Source organism: Equus przewalskii, chromosome X (genome assembly GCF_037783145.1).
Source record: "Equus przewalskii isolate Varuska chromosome X, EquPr2, whole genome shotgun sequence".
Classification (NCBI taxonomy): domain Eukaryota; kingdom Metazoa; phylum Chordata; class Mammalia; order Perissodactyla; family Equidae; genus Equus; species Equus przewalskii.
In genome coordinates, this window is record NC_091863.1 from 85,884,201 (window position 1) to 85,902,078 (window position 17,878).

The 17,878-nt window shown below is 38.1% G+C and overlaps 1 protein-coding gene across 2 annotated transcripts in view; it reads left to right on the top strand.

The window, feature by feature from the left end:
* The first annotated feature begins 2,672 nt into the window (after window positions 1-2,672).
* Window positions 2,673-17,878, top strand: part of TBC1D8B (TBC1 domain family member 8B) — a 67,677-nt gene continuing 52,471 nt past the window's right edge. For both annotated transcript variants that reach the window (XM_070606144.1, XM_070606145.1), the window contains exons 1-2: window positions 2,673-3,016; window positions 16,515-16,625. In XM_070606144.1, the coding sequence (XP_070462245.1) occupies window positions 2,887-3,016; window positions 16,515-16,625 (241 nt within the window). In that variant the 5' untranslated portion in view covers window positions 2,673-2,886. The remainder of the gene's footprint in view (window positions 3,017-16,514; window positions 16,626-17,878) is intronic.

The window sequence follows — 17,878 nt, forward strand, 5'->3', positions numbered from 1 at the left end:
GCTCCACCTGTTTTCTTACTGCTTCTAAACCTGCTGCAGACTGTAAAGCAGCAACTAAGCTGGTGGAATTCGTTTCAAATAAGAATCCAGTAGAATCTTGAGTGACAGCCTCAGCTTTTCTATGGCACAGGGTTTGGAATTGCTATTTGGGTTTTCCTAGTATCTTTTCACGTAGGTGTTTGAGGTTATGATTTAGAAGTCTGAGCCAGCTAGAAGACTAACCTCTGGATAAATGAAGTATTATTCAACTCTGCGTGGTATAACATTGTGTCCATAAATATGTGGCTTGGATAAGTCAGAAAACAAGAATGGAAGCAGACCGATGAGTTGGAAAGCTATTATAATAGTGTAGCAGGAAAGTGATGTGAGGCTGATCTGCAGTGATAATAGGAGGATGGGATGGCCTTTTGAAAAAGAAGTAGAGGTGTGTGTATGAGACAGCGTAGATGGTAAGAGTAAGAAGTTTAAGATTTTTCCAAGGTTCTTAGCTTCAGCACCTTGGCGAACAGTGGTGCTCTGAACTATGAGAACCTAGTAGGAGAAGCAACTTTGGACAGGGGGGATTTGGGAGAAATTAGTCTGGCTTTGGACATGTTGTATTTGAGGTATCTATAAACCATATGCATAGGTAGTAGAGTGTCATGGTTTGCAGTCAGACAAATCTAGATTCAAATCCCAGCTCTGTCATGTATTTAGCTATTTGATCTTAGGCAAGTTACTTAACTTCTCTGAGCCTTCTGTTATTCATCTTTAAAGTAAAGATGTACAAATGTGCAAGCTTATTAATGAGGATTAAATGACTATATAGTACCAGTACAGTACCAGCAGTGATATCCAAGGCAGTTTGTAATTCCAGTTCTTACCTAAAAACAATTTACATGACCGTACACAACTGAATAGTGAATAGAGTGACATGTTTTGTTTTTTAAGGCACTTTCAGAAAAATACTTTTATTTGCAAAGGGTGGAAATATAGTTTATGATCAAGCCAAAATTTTATATCACAGGGGTGATTTAATTTGGAAAAAAGTCTTTTCTTACATAATCAGTGAAATATTTGTTTACTAAATGCCCTGCTATGAGCCAAAAGTGGGTCTGATTCTATAACAGGGAGCATGTAGATATATCTGGTTGAAGTTACCGAGTAAGGAGGCAGAGGAACCGTCCAGTTTTGGACAGCCTTTGCCACAACTCTAACTTTTAAGGGTATTGGAAAAGAATGGGGTTTGATGAGGAAGGAAATAAAAATGGAAAGTAACGGTGAATGAAAGAAGGACACCTCACATCTCTCCATTTGCTTCATTTACTGATCTTTCACCAAGAAGGTAAGAAATGATCTTCCTTAGTACACATCCAAATTGGGATGGCTTTTCCCAAGAATACATTGCAGTTTGGGCTGTGGGAAGATTGCCTCCTCCTATCCTCTCCAGAAAGCTGCCTTGGGACTACTTACTGCCTCTTAGTGGAAGAGAATCCCAAATTGACCCTGTTCTCACCCCCAAGAAAAATCCCTGCTTGTAGCACACACCTGCTTCCCTTGAGCTGGCCCACATCTTGGGAAAGTTAAGCCAGAGACGTTCCTCCAAGGCAGAGTTCTTTGGCTCCATGACTTGGCATCTGGGTGTGCCGCACCCCATTTTTTATCCAAATGGCCTTGAGGCTTCATTCTCAAAATAGCTTGCCAAGAGCCCCTTGTTTTTTGTGCACTGCCTCCCAAGTCGTTCATTCCTATAAAACTGTTTTCGCTTTTAGTGCACTCTTTAATTTTGGTGGGTTTAGTTATCGCAATAAATAAAACGCGTCCCTCAAATAATTCCTCACTGCGATGTCATGCAAATTACCGACCTCATTCACCTTAATGTTTAAGTGGCTGCATATCATTGCCAAGGTACGAAGAGGTGAAGGCTGCCCTGAAAAGGATTTTTTAAAAGAGTTTAAGAAAGAAAAAAAATTGCTCATAAATTGTTTAGATCTTGAAAAGCAAAATCGGACAACACATTTTCTGTGGCTGATTACATTAGTTAAATAAACAGATTGAGGCGGCGATGGGGTAAGGGAGGGGTGCACCGCGTGAAGAAAACCGCGTGGCTTCTGGAGATTTTATATTCTTCCTGCATGGGCAGAAAGAGCTTAATCTAAGGAAGATTTTGAATTAGACAAGGAATCGTATCAGACTCCACTTACCTGTGACTTTGGATAAATCACCTCACCTGTCTGCACTTTTGTTTATTTACGTGCAAAGTGGGGAATAAGATCTACTTCGCAAGACTTCTGCAAGGATTACGTGAGATAATGTACGCGAAATCGCCTTAGTACGTAGTAAGAGCTCATGAAATATTAGTTGCTGCCACTGCTGCTTCCCAGAATGGGCAATTCGTTACTCCAAAATTCCGGAAACTTTGTTTTCTACAGTTCGACACCCTTGGCTGTAAAACGACCAGAAGCAGCAAGACTTCTATACCTGGGGCTCACTCATTTGAAGAAAAAACGCTTTAAACTTTAGATAGGCAACATACACTTAACTGGTGGCGGGACCCGCTTTGAAAGCACCCCTACCCAGCTCTCACCCCAGTGGATTGTGGGAAGTGTAGTCCCGCGCTCCAGTTGGTTGAGTCCGGAAAAGCGGGTAGGAAACTACAACTTCCAGGAGGTGAAGAAGTGGGACTATTTCCCAGTCGGGCGGTAGCGCGGTGGGAGGGAGTTGGCAAGCTCGCTGCATACGTGGGAGAGAAGGGAGGGTTGGGGGAAGTGTGGAAAACCCGAACCTGAGCCGCTGCCGCCTGAGGAAGATTTGGTGGGAGGAGAAGTAGAGGGGAAGAGGCGGGTGGAGGGTGAGGTGAGGAGGGCATCTGGGTCGCTGTTCCCGGGCGGCACAAAGTTCTTCGCGATGTGGCTGAAGCCTGAGGAAGTGCTCCTGAAAAATGCGCTGAAGCTGTGGCTGATGGAAAGGTCCAACGACTACTTCGTGCTGCAACGGCGTCGGGGCTACGGGGAGGAAGGCGGAGGGGGGCTCACAGGTAAGCTGTGGCCACCCCCACCCGCCTCGGGGCCGTGTTCGCTGGTACTTAAAAGGTGGTGAGGAAAACTGTTACTCGTCGCCACCCGCTGCCGGATCCCAAACCCTGGGCGGAGGGGCTGGGGTTCTCCCGCCGCCACCTTTCGGTTGCCCTCCCTCCCCGACTCAGGAGACTGCCTCCCTGGACGAGCTGTTGCTCTTTGGGTGGGACGGGAAAGGGGAGGAGGGGTTGTTTCCGAGGCAGAGGAAGAATCTGAGGCAAAGGAGGGGTTCTTCTGAGGCAAAGTACCTGTCCTGTCGCTTCCCATGGGGGAGGGGGCTGATGACGAGTGTTAGACCTCAACAGGTCGCGTTTAGGCTGGTAACAGAGGCCAGTTCGCAGTTGGGTACTGAACTTTTTTCACAGACCCCCCTGTCGGTGATCGCCACCCTGGGGAGTGTAAGCGTGTTTGTGGGGGGCGGGGAGGATGGCGAGGAGACCGGGAGGACCCCCAATCACATCCTGAGGGATGGGCTTCAAATGGGAGATTGCGGGGGAGGGGCGCCCGGGGGTGAAGGAGGGCGAGGGGTAGGTCTCAGATTTGCCGACCTCTCCCCACTTGAGCGTCTTTTACTACGTCTCCAAATTCTCAATCCTGAGGATCCCTTCTCAAAGTAACCGTCGTAATTCATTTCTCTCGAGTGTTTGGCGCTGCCCTTTCTTTCAAAGCCATGATTGTAAGCAAACCAATTAAACAAACGGAAGTTGAAGTCTTCCCGCCGAATCCATCCTGCCTTCAATTCTTTGATTTACAAATCAAGTGTTCCTTGGTCAAGTGTTTAAAGCCTCCAAAGAATTGTACTTTGAGACCACTCGTCTCGAGCAGGACATTCAAACTTTTGGACGTTGTGGAGACCAGAGCTCTTCTACCTGACAATTTCTAGTTTGTTACTGTGGTCTTGGACTGGTCGACTAGGCTTAATTTAGGCAGCATGATATAGTGGGAAGAGGCCAAAACCCTGCATTTTAGTCTCATCCTCCTCTTTTGAATGACATTTCGACAAATTCTTTCGTTTATTCAACCTTAAGCACCTACTGTGTGCCACATGAACTGCTAGGGTACAAAGACAATTAAAATTAAGTTCTCTGCCTTTGAAGTGCTCATTATCTGGATAAGGGGGAGAGGGTGAGGTTAGGGGGAAGTAACCAGTAAATCAGGCAAATTATAATTATAACCAAATAACTGAAGGTGTTGGTAAAGATTCATGGAGATGACATTGCTTTTCCTCTTCTGTAAAATGATGTCTACCTCACATCATAGTAGATGCCAAATCCCTATATGTTGTTAAGAAGGTGATAAACATGTACTATTTCCTTTTAGTAAGCCACCCCCAGAGTGGAAAGAATTTTGACATTCTACAGGATATATATTTTTTAAATCTTGCAAGACCTATTTGTCTGATCCAGCTTCTAAAAAGAGCCTCTTGAAAATACGGCAACAAAAATTGCCTCGTTATACTTGACATCTTGCCATTTTCTGATTTTTAAAAATTACAAGTGTTATTTTTCAAAGGAGTCTTTCCACTTAATAGATGCATATATTTTCCAGATTAAAATTTGAGAATCAATATTCACAATTACCCAGTGATGTAATTTACCCTCTTGCGTCTACTGAGACCAGGTCAGAATATATTTAAAATAGATCTTATAGCCCTGTGTTACAGCATAATATTTTGGTTCCCCATAATTTTACTTGACCAAAATTTTTCTGATGTTCCTGCCTACATTAACCAAAGAAGTGTATTTCATTTTGTACCATTGTATTCCTGAAAAGTAATAGGTAAATCAGATTCTTGAGAATCAAATCACTGTAATGTAGTATTAAGTGGATTTTTACTTGTTGCTAATTTCCGTAAATAATCATTCCTTGTTTTCTGTGACTTGTTTTTCATTTGGTAAACTTTCTTAAAGCATGGACCAGTTGCACCAGTTTCTTATCTCTATCCTTCCCACTCCCATTTACTCTTCCCCATGTCTCTGGAATAAGAAATTTGTCTGAAGAAATGAACCAAGATTTCTACCACACATGTATGTTGAGAATAGCTGTAGCCCCATTTTTGTGGTCAATTTGTTCTCTGCATGATTGTTTTACCTGTCAGATGCTTGAAATTACCACATGAGAGCTGGCACTGTATTTTATGTAAATTAAACAAACTGAATCAGAAAGGAGCAAAGAGACTTTTTTTAAGGTTTGGTGTGGTTTTTTTGGTCCAGAGCAGAAGTGTGTGCTGATTTTCATGGCTGCTCAATTACTGTATTCTTATTTAAAATGGTGAAGTCAAGAGCTTTGCTGTGCTTCGCCACTAATCCACATTTGCATTAGCTCTCACAGGAGTTTGTGTGCCAGCATAAGCTTGCCTTTGCCCATTTGGTTTGCTAAAATCCGATGTTATGTGCTACCCCTTTAAAAGAGTTGTTTACATATTTTGTTTAATAAAGAAAAGATAATGACCATCTAGAAATGTTAATAGTTGTACTTCTTTAAGATTTCATTTTTTTGCCGTGTGATAATTGGCAATAACTACCAGCAATGTAATGACTTTCTCTGTGGACTTGGTGAAGTTAGTTGGCTCTCTCTTTTTTCTAATAATGGAATTGGAGCAACAGAGAACTCTAGGATGGTTATATCAGAAGCCTAGTTTGGAAGTTAGAATTCTGAGGTCCGTTTCTAAATTTCTGAAACACTTCTGGTGGAAATTTGGTAGATTACTTACCGTTTGCCTAACTTTAATTGTCCTAGTTTATAGCAGGGTGAACTATCTTGTGGACATTTTTATTATATATAAGATTTTTTTTTTACAGATAAAGTGATTTTCTTTCATTTAGAGAAGTAATTCCTCCTTCTGAATTTTTGCAGTTCCTTTACATTATCCCTTGTTCCTCCTGGCTGATAAAATGACTTTTCTGTGGCACCTAAATTTAGTACCTGGTTTTATGTAGTTAAAAATAATTCAGGCATATTTGGCTTATTAAGCACAAATCAACAATTTGCTCTGCTTGGCAGATGGGAGCTACTGCATAAGTGGAACTATGGGGCTACATCCTGTTGAGTACTCTGGGTTGTGGGACTTAGGAGGATCTGCCAGTCAGGAAGCTTTAATTTAGATAGTTTGTTATGCGTATTTTACTCTTGAGTTTCCCATATCTGAATACTGTAAGCAAGTTGCTGTGTGTTGGATTGATAGTCTCCCTCAGTAGCCCTTGTTTTTGTGATTTGAACAAAGACTAAGACATAAAGCTTATTAAAATGGAGGAGTTTTAGACATTCTGTTTCCTTATCTTCCCTCTCATCTTGGCAGCATTACTTTGAAATTAAAGCATCTGTAAAAACTAGAACATGATAACATTTGAAATGAGCTTTCCACTTCAAAATGTTTTATGATATTTATATAAACTTAACAAATCACCGCGTAAACAATTTGTCATAATTAAACACCTACCTAATAAACAGTAAGGTAGCCTTTTAAAAAACTTCTTAGTGACCATCCCTCAAATATGTAAGGCTTTTCTATTCTTTTTCTCCACCCTGAACTCAAGGAGCCCAACTCTGAAAATGTTCTCATTAAGTTTTTCTTAGCAAACTATTCCTTCATTCCATGCTTACAAAGGAACCATCTGATAAAATTTTGGCCTCCCAAGTACCTCATTACTGGGGCCGGGGTGCCCAAAGGGTGGCCATGCCATTTCATTTTAGATAAGAAAAGATCAACCCCTCTACACACACACACACACACACACGAACACACAGACAGTAAATTAATAAATCCCAAGGGAGGGCAAATCACAATGTGGGATCCCCTCCTACTTCCCTCCCTGGAATATTTTGATCCATGTGAAATCAAGTAAAAAAGTACCTTTAAAGATCTCTTTGAATGAGAAAGGACAGCTTTGTAGGAGGTTTTGAGATATGAAGGATGGTTAGTGCCACCACTTTTTCTTGGTGGTAGTGGAAGGATTATTGACTGCATACCTATAAGCTTCAGACCTTTTTTTAGATACCTATTGATACACTGCTCTCTCTCCCTTTCCCCTCCCTGCTTGCTACTGGGGTGTTTCCTTCCTTAAGCATAGGCTGGAAACTGCTACTCCAGTTCGCCTTAGGGTCATGAATCCTCAGTCTTCAAGAGTTAAGTTAAAGTAGTAATGATGTAGATGTGTGCAAAGAGGGTTTTTTTGGGTAAGATATTGGAGATTTCTAATGTAAGTAAGAAACTAATATTTGCTATCAAGTAGATTTCATTCTAATGAAAAACACAAGACTAAAAAGTGATGACACTTACTGACTTTTGTTTTTCAGAACCTCCTAAAAAGCTGTCCTTTCTTAGTCAGAGATGTTTAAAGGTACCTTTTTACCTAATTTCACATGAATCAAAATGTTCCAGGGAGGGAACGGAGCACAGTGTAATTTTCCCTCCCCAGGGGTGACCCTATGGGATTTTGTTTATAAGTCAGCTACAAACCAACATCCACAAATACGTGAATGTCCCACCAAGTCCAGTGATTCTACTTACCCCATTAACCCTGCTTCTTTTATCTTCCCTGACTCTTTAATATTTTTATGTCTCTATTTAGCTGTGATTATTTTATAACGGCTTTGTTTTCTCATCTGTAAAGTGGGAACAAAACTTATCTTCCCTACCTCATGGCATTGTTATGTGAGTCAAATTAATTTTGAAACCTGTGAGCAACAATATGAACATTTGATGCTCATTTGTCTATTAATGTAGGAGGATGGTAAGTGCCATTTTCTGTACCTGAAGACCAAAGGAGGATCTATATTTGTGCCATTTTCCCTAGTTATTACTTTTCCCATGTATATGGAAATGGATTTGGAGTAGTAACATTGAATACGTCCAGTATGCAATGATATCACAGCAAAAGCAAAACGTTGATAGTTATTCATTCAAGAATTTTGGTATGATAGAGATTATGCATTTATGATTTATAATCAGGATGAGGTACAAGTATTGGAATAAAATGTGATGAGAGCGTTTCTTTTTTATCTATGATTGCCCCAAACCTAGAAGTTCTCAAACAGTGCTTCGACAGATAGAAGCATCACTTGTCTTACTGAGTGATAGCGAAGACTACATGTAACTTTAGTTCCCTTAGTTATATTTTTCAAAACATAATACTTGAAGAAAAAATAATGATTCAGCTGGTGAAAGCCCATGCTTCTGGTGGACGGTTGTGGAAGGACTATGGATATAAGTTAAGCTAAAAATTACTAATAAAATAAAGGGCACTATATGTTTACCATGTTGCTGTACAGCTATGACATGGATTTTATATTAGCTTTGTGTTAGAAAATTTGCCCATTTTTCCACGTTTTGCTGCTGCTATATAAGCATAAAAGGTAAGAGTCAATCGTAAATGTGATGTACAGGATACATTCATTCAACAGATATTTACCAAATGCCTTCTAAAAACCAAGCACTGTTTTAGGTGCTGGAGACAACAGCAGTAAATAAAACAAAATCCCTATTGTCATGGGGCTAATATTCTAGTTGAGGATAGCAAATAAATAATATATTATATAGCTGGTGGTGACAAGTGATATGAAGAAAAAGAAAGTGAGGTATAGTGATAGGGGCAGGGGTTAGTATTTTAGATAATTTTGGTCTGGGAAGGCCTGTTTAAGGTGACCTATGAGCAGAGACCAGAGGGACTAGAGTATATGAGCCAAGCAGATATTTGCTGGTAGAGTGAATATATGTATTTCTTTCTAGGAATTTTGCTGTGAAGGGAAGCAGAGAAATGGGGTCATAGCTGACTACTGTCATGAGTCTTGGATATAGAGTAGTGAATAATACAGAAATAGTTCTGAGCCTGGCCTGGTGGCGCAGCGGTTAAGTACACACATTCCGCTTTGGCGGCCCGGGGTTTGCCGGTTCCCGATCCTGGGTACGGACATGGCAACGCTTGTCAAACCATGCTGTGAAAGGTATCCCACATAGAAAGAAGTGGAAGATGGGCACGGATGTTAGCTCAGGACCAGTCTTCCTCAGCAAAAAGAGGAGGATTGGTGGCAGATGTTAGTTCAGGGCTAATCTTCCTCAAAAAAAAAAGAAAAAAACACAGAAATAGTTCCTACCCTCGCAGAGTTTATAATCTGGTGGGACAGACAAATAATAAACAAGCAAGCAAACAAATATATAATTACTGGGGTAATCAGTAATAATATCAGCCTGGTTTGGTAATCAGTAATAATATCAGCCTGGTTTTGGTGGTTTATAGTCATGAATGAGGGGTATTTGAAACCCCCAAAGCAGTTTTCCAAGGCGAGCTCTGGTGTAAAGTATGCTTCTCAGATGTCTTGTTAAATGATACAAAGATTTCCTAAAAGTGGTGATTAATAACAATAGGTGATATTCTGGTGGCAGAATTCATTCCAATGTGACATCTGTGAAGCATCTTGCCAAGAACCAGTTTGGTAAAGAGAAATGGGAGGACATTCTAAGTGGGAGGAATAATATGATGGTGCAAAAGCAAAAGATGGCAGTTGTTGGGGACACAGCAAGAATTCCAGATTCATTTGTTTGTGGTTGAAAATAGGAGACTGAAGATACAGTGCCCTTAGCAACTAGAAAAAGTTGTTGAAGAGCAATGTCCTCATCTATAGAAGAGGAAAACCTGAGAATAGAGAATTAAAGGGAACTGAAAATTAAACCTTTGTTTTTTGTCTCCACTGCTCTTTCAACTCCAGCCTACGTGGTCTTGTTTTTTTCTCCCTTAATCCAGTATAAAAAAGTGAAGGTTTATAAAAGAAGGGATAATCACATTTGTTGATTTTTATCATTATATTAGTTGTCCTCTTGTTTTAAACTAAGCAGAATAATGGCCAGCTTCAGTTCTTTTAAATAATATTCTTAAAGTACTGTGCTGTATATGAGTTGATTCATTTGCTGCCACATTTGCTTGTTGCTTTGCACCTAGGAATTCAGATGTTGTATTTTCTTTAAGTTTCTGAGGGCCACTCTTTTTATACAGTGATATATAAGTCTTGAAGTGTAAGAAGGTGCTGTAAATAAAGATGGTAACAATTCTCATGTTTCCTTATGTTTTAATCTTTAGAAATGTAGGTGCGTTTGATTGATAATTCACGTATTTTTTTTCCCACATGACATTGTAATCTGCCATTTGTGGCATCAGTTACTTCCCTAAAAAAACTCTAAAACCTTTAATGAACTAAGATTTCAGTTAGGGAAGGAAATGAGTTCTTACATATATCCAGTTTTCGTAAATGTCTTTAAAAGAGTGCAGGGAGAGGGAAAACAGGACAAAAGAAGAATCATTTTTATTAACTGTTTTCCAAAACTCTTAAAGTTGGCAGCTTTCCCAGTCCTGTTTTAAGGACTTAGATCTGGTAGCAAAAGCAATAGAATCAGGAAAACCCACAACCTTTATTGAAAACACTACTTTCTCCTATTTGAGTGTATCTCCTGCTAAGTGTTTTGGCGTTTTACTAATTAGTTTGTTTATTAACATTTAAGGAAGTTGAGATTATAAAAAATTCAGTAAAGGTGTGTTTGTTTGACTGTATAAACATGGCAGGTTATGACAAGATACAGAATCTACTGTAACGTTCCAGCAGTCATTTTTATGGCCAAAATTTATACTCGAACATTTTACTTAGAATGGAAATAAACCTTGTTTGTAATTAGGAAGTTCATTTAAATGACTCTTCTGCAGCTAGAGCAGTGTTGCCTTACACAGTGCACTCAATCTAGTTTACAAGCAGAAAGAGCCACTTGTCAAACTGAAGTGTACTAAACCAACACTTTGATAATGAGTACCACCTTCAAGCTGTGGCTGTTTTAATGGTCTCTCCTCCACTACTCAGCCCTTGGTCTTGCCTGTTTGTCATTATCATTTACCTAATACAAAAAAAGGAATGTTTACCAAATTTGCGAGTGTCTGTAAGTTGAAAGGGACAATTAATAGCATAGATCAGTTTTCTCCATACTGGCTGCATGCTATATTCAACTGAGAACCTTTTAAAATAAACTAAATGACACTGGAGTATTTATGGGCAAAATAATATCTGGGATTTACTTTAAAATACTCCAGGAGGGATAAATGACAGAAAATTGACAAAACGTTGATAATTATTAAAGTTAGGTGATGGGCACATAGAAGTTTCAAAATATTATTCTCTTTATTTTGTTCGTATGTTTGAAAAATTTTTTAATACAAAGTTAAGGAAAAAAATAGAGTACCCAGGCCCTACCCAGATAAATTAGAATTTCTGGGTTTTAGTAGTTTTGTGTTTTGGGGTTTTTTTTAAGTTTTTTTTTCCTTTTTCTCCCCAAAGCCCTCCATGTATATAGTTGTATATTTTTAGTTGTGGGTCCTTCTAGTTGTGGCATGTGGGACGCCACCTCAGCATGGCCTGACCAGTGGTACCATGTCTGCGCCCAGGATTCCAACTGGCAAAACCCTGGGCTGCTGAAGTGAAACTCACAAACCTAACCACTCGGCCACGGGCCGGCCCCTGGGCTTTAGTAGTTTTGAAACTTAATCTTGAGTAGTTTCAGTAACTCTTCCAAATAATTCAAATTTGCAGTTTGGGTTGAGAATCACTATCATAGAAGATAAAAATCAAGATTCAGAAAGATCTGGGAAAGTTAGAATGCTCAGTTGAAATCAATGAGATAAAATTTAACGTGGGTAAATGTAAACTGCATTTAGGTTTTTAAATAAATCAGCTATACAGGATGGAGAATACCTAGGTTGGTGCTAATATTTGTGAAAGAGATAAAAGTAGGTTAGTTGATCACAAGCTTGGTATGATAATATGACGTAGTGGCTAAAATGTGTGATCTTAGACTGCGTTAATAGAATCATGGAGCCCACAATATTAAAAAACCCTCCAGGGGGCCAGCCCCGTGACGGATTGGTTAAGTTCGGGCGCTCCGCTTCTGCAGCCCATGGTTTCGCTGGTTCAGATCCTGGGCACGGACATAGTGTCACTCCTCAGGCCACGTTGAGGCGGCGTCCCACATTCCACAACTAGAAGGACCCACAACTAAAATATACCACTATATACTGGGGGACTTTGGGGAGAAAAAGCAAAAACAAACAAGCAAAAAACCCTGCATTTGTTCAGATTATATGTGGTCTTCAGGTTTGAATGACATTTTATAAAAGACTTTTATGTTAAGAGAATAGTAAAAGAAATAATAAGAGGCACAGACAATCTCATGCAACAAACATTTGAAAGAGCTAGGTATATTTTAAGCTAGGAGAAGAAAAGAATAAGCAAGAGCAGACGATAGCTATAACCCATAATATCTGAAGACCCGTCATGTTGGATAGAGTATATGTTTTGTATTGCCCCAAAGTTGCAAGGAAGTAGCATTTTATTTATCCTAGGAAAGATCTTCCTTTTTCTTTTTTTTTAAGTGTGAAAGAAATAGCTTTATTTTTCTATCTTAAAGGTTAAAAATACTCATAAAAATTTCAGAAAATCTGTATAAAGAAAATAATGATCACCCACTGCCCAGAGATAACCGCTGTAACTAGGATCGGCTACCTAATTTGTGGGGCCCAATACAAAATAAAAATGCAAGGCTCTTTGTTCAAGAATTAAGAATTTCAAGACGGTGACAGCAGAGCATTAAACCAAGCACAGAGCCCTTTTGAGCATGGGGCCCTATGGACAGGTCACAATCTCATGAAGCCAGCCCGACCGTGACATTTGGATATATAAATCCTTTCATATTTTAGAAAGGCCTTTGTAATTAATAGAAATTCCCACCAATGCACTAGGCTGTCTTTGGGAGAAGTAAACTCACTGGGGTTTTAAAGGGAAAAGCTAGGCTTTCTACCAGGGATGCTAGAGTAGATGAATGTTCTAAAGGTTGGACTACATGACCTGTTAGGATATTTTTCATCTCTAAGGTCAGTGGTACTCTATCTCCCTTCAGCCAAAAAAAAAAAAAAAATGATTGGTGAACAATAGTCATTACCTGCAAATTGTCTATTTTTAAAAAAAATCATAGAACTTTGCTTTTTTGTTATCTTGCTATGCCATTTAATAAAAAGTACTTCATGTCAGTTATGGTGGTGAGTTTTCTTAAGAAGTTTGGTGTTACTTATATGGCAGAATGCTACCAAAACCTCATAGACCTTTACCAGGTGTAGAACATCGGTACCTTACTTGGTTATAGACATTCAAAGGATGATTTGAATTTCTTGATATATTTAAATCTCTTGTTCTGTCATGCAGCTGGCAGTATCTGTTCTCTTCCCAATTTACTACAGTGTAGAACTTCCCATGTGTAGGCTGATTCATGACTTTGGATGTTCAGGCTGTCAGATGATAAACCTCTGGGTATATGGAAAAGCAACCCACAGTTATCTGCTTGTTTTCTTGTACTTTTAGAACCCAGACATTGGCACATATTGATTCCTGAATGACTTGCAGCGACTTGATGATGATTATAGCTTAATGAGCTGGAAGAGTTCCCCCAGCAACTGGAAATGTATTCTAGCGCTAGCTTCCAAATTATTTGTTGCATAGTTTTATACTAACTGCCTGATTTAATGCACTGAAAAACTGAACAATTTCCTTTCTATATAGTGTAAGGCACTTAGAATCTTGCAAACATTTCTGCTGCAAAAAAAATGACCTTCTTGTCAGTGATTTTGACCACTTTGTCCCCAGCCTCAAAATTTTCTATCAGAGAACTAATTGTTATTATGTTACTCAGGAATGATTATCTGTGGCCTGTCCTTTCTTCTGCCTCCTCACACATCCACACTACCACTGTTATCTTTCAGCTGAGCCAAACTTTTCTTTACCTCTTGGTTCTTTCTTGAGTTCTTCTAATACTGCTTTTTTTAGTGTATGTAAATAAGGAAATAGAATTTGAGCTAGTTTTATTTGAAGTGTGGTAAAGGTGAAATAAATGATTTTCCTCTCAAATTTAAAATTACTTTTTTGAAATCTATTTTAGAATTTAAATTTTTGAAAGGCAAATCTAGGAGCTAAAACAGTGCTGTGTTTAATAAATGCTATTTTTGCAGTTATAATTTATTTATTTTGATAATTTTGTCATTATTATATCTATATTTATATACATAGATGTTCATATACTTGAATCCGTTTTTTCAACCTGAAGATAGTTACCTCTTTTGGTTGTCTTTTACTACCACTCTTTTATCTTTGAGTATTTTTACTTTCTTGTCTTCAAACTGAGAACATTTTCCTTTTTTCCATTTCCTGGATAATTTCAGTCACATTGCTCTGAAGAGGCTATCTGCATATGTGTAGCTCTCACTTTTCTTTCTTTATCTTTGGACAACTTCCGCTTTTACTTTTTATCCTTGATCTCTTAGCCAGATCTCCAATTTCTCAGTCAGTTCTTCATACTGAAAATGATAGAATTATTTTTACTTTTATCTCCAAAACCCCTAGTAATTCATTATTAGTTGAAATATAATTACTTCCTCTGTCTCTCCTCTTCATTCCTATTCTCTCTTCCTAAGTACCTCCTCTTTCATAATATTTGTCTGGATTTTCTTATTTCTATTTCTTAAAGTCTTCTATTCATACTGTAACTTTTTTCATATCAGATAACTTTTTTCTTTTTTTGAGGAAGATGAGCCCTGAGCTAACTACTCCCAGTCCTCATCTTTTTCCTGAGGAAGACTGGCCGTGAGCTAACATCCATGCCCATCTTCCTCTACTTTATATATGGAACACCTACCACAGCATGGCTTTTGCCAAGCGGTGCCATGTCCGCACTCGGGATCCGAACTGGCAAATGCCCGGCCACTGAGAAGCAGAACGTGCGCACTTAACCGCTGCGCCACCAGGCCGGCCCCCATATCAGACAACTTCTTTTCTCAATAATCTGCACACGTTGCCATTGCCAAAATCTTCTTTCTCGATATTTTATCCCTACTATCAAAACCCTCTGTCAGATTGCTAATTGATAATATGCTGCATTTGTGACTCCTATTTTTACTTTTTACTGATTCCTACATCCACTCGCCTACGTTTTCCTTTCAGGTGAATGAAATTTCTCTTTATTTCTTTGTTCTATCTCCTACTCATCTAATTTACCTCCCTCTATGCTTATAATAACTTCCTAACTCACATCTGCCAACCTACCTATATTTTCATGCAAAGCTTGCTTGAAATCTTAACTTCTTTTAAGTGGGTAAAGATGGGAAAATAGCCAAAAATCTGGTTTATAATTGATTCAATTTTTTTCTCAAAAATCTGTATTCTAAATTAAAGAGAAATGCCTCAAAAAGCAAAACCAACACTCAACTAATCAAAGCTTCCAGAAAAGGAAGGTAGATATATATTTCAGCCATCTCATTGATATAGTTAAGTCAACAAATTTTGCTCCTATTGTGCCAGCAATATGTTGAAAGTTAGGGATACAAACCCACAAGTAGAAGGCATGGTTGTTCTCCTCTGAGAACTAATAATGTAGAGGAGACAAGATTAATATGTATGAAGCTCTTAGAAAGTAGTTGTAATAACTAGCCTAATAATCAAAATGCTAGGTTGTGTCGTATAGACTTTTAAGTGCTATAAGTAATCAGAGAAAAAGGAAGGCATTATTGCTTAGGGTTGCCAGTGAGGATTTCATAGGGGAAGTGGATCTTGAAGAAAATGTAGAATTTGGACTAGCTGGACTGAGCTAGATGACTTGCATTAGCATTTCTAGGTAAAAAGAGAATCGCTTAGCAAAGACCCTAAAGGAGAAATTGATTGATTGTTAAGAAAACAGCAAACTTTGTTCTAGGGAGGAGTAGGAATAATTAAATTGGAACGAATTGATCAAAAGCCTTGAATTCCAAATTGAGGAAAAAAGAATTGTTAAAAAGAAAATACCTTTACCTAAGCATTTTAATTAATCAAGGTTTTATCTTTTTTAAATATCCAAGATTTTCTTATATAATAATAGAATTAGCTAACGTTAAGTGTTTTACTATGTGCTGAGGATTGTTCTAAGTGTTTTATATGTAGTAATAACTCATTTCATCTTTACAACAACCTTTTGTGTTAGGTTCTATTTTAACCCCTTTATTTTATAAATGGGAATGATGAAAAGGTAATACAACTGGCTCAATTGACACAAGTAAGTAACAGAGCCAGGATTCAAACTCAGGTAGTCTCTGGTACCAAAATCTACATTCTTATCTGCTATATACACAGCCTTGTAAAGGAGGTATATAAGTGCTGCAAATATATCATGACATTTGGACAATTGAACCTGACTTTCTTTTTTATTGCAATATAATTTTCTCAAGCACAACTCACATCAGAACCCTGTAATCTCTTCATCCCAAATATATTTTTTCTTTAAGAAAAATATAAGGAAACCTTGGACTAGAAATTTTAAAAAAATTAATCCTTTGGTGGTTTGTCATATGAAGTGATATTGATTTTATGTCTTGTCAAATCCTTATTTCAATAGTCTCTTTATTACAACAGGGCTTCTGGTTGGGACTCTTGATTCAGTCTTAGACTCTACTGCTAAAGTAGCTCCATTTCGCATCCTACACCAGACACCAGATTCTCAAGTTTACCTGTCAATTGCATGTGGTAAGTATGATTTTAAAAATATTATTCAAGCAAATAAGGATATTAAGAAATTGAATATTTAGATTTATTTATACTCCCTAGTTGTTTTGATTTAGAAACGAGTTAAATGTGCAGCTCTGTTTTGAGAGAATAGCAAGGCATCTAATTGCTTATTTAAGAAGGATTACAGATTATTATGGTTTTTAAAAAATCCATTAGTGTGGATTCAGGGACCTGAAGCATGTGTTCCAACAGTGCTGATTCTGAGCAAAGTTTGCTCAGTGCTACTGTTAGATGACTTCTTTCTTCAACTTCTCCTGCTTCACCCAACTGCTGGGAAGACGAGGACTCCCCATGAAATACTTTGTTTCATTTCTAGTAACTCAGATGAGGAGAATCAAGCCCAAAACTTAAAGGATGTCCCCTTTAAGTATAAGCCTAAAAAAGTGACCCTTTTTTAGGTAGACACTTATGTTCTCGCAAAGAAATATGAAGGGATATCTTACAGGTAATGCTACATATTCATTCATGCTGGGGTGGTTCAGACGCTTCCACATATATAAATTGTGGGTTGAAAAGGAATTAGAATATTTTTCCTAATAAAGCAACTCAAAATAAAAAAAAAACACAGTGACAATTTGTTATTTCTTTTATGATGCCATTGTAATGTTGGTCTAAATTAGAATTCCAGATTTCTGGCCTTTTAATGCTGAAAGACTGCCTTTTTCTCTTTCTCTCTTTCTTCTCCCCCTCTTTATACTCTTTAAGTATATCAAGTAGATATACTTTAAAAAAAAGCATGTGAATTTCTGGATAGTTCATATGTGTGAACATATAACATACAATTAATTTTTTAAGATGTGTGGCTTGTTTTTTGCATCTCCCTCTAAATTTTCGTTAGTGTTTCTGGTGAGTGTTTTCTCTTGGCTCTCTTAAATTGAATGCCATTTCACCTAAATGAAAAAGACATTACACCTGCTGACATCATGAGACATCTCTAACTTCAACTCTAAATCTGGTTGGTAGAAATTATTTAGACTAAAATATCCTTTCTACTTAAAAAAAGTATGATTATACAACTTATTCCCCCAAATTAACCTGATGCAGAAATTTAGTAATTATCTGCTAGTGAAACTTCCTTATACCTAAAAGATCAAAAATAAAGGCCTTAAAATTTCCTCATGACTTTTATTTGTGGTTCATCTAAGAAAGTTATTACACTTGGTATGATGACTTTAGTAAGATGAAAACAATTCTAACTGAATTCTAGGAAA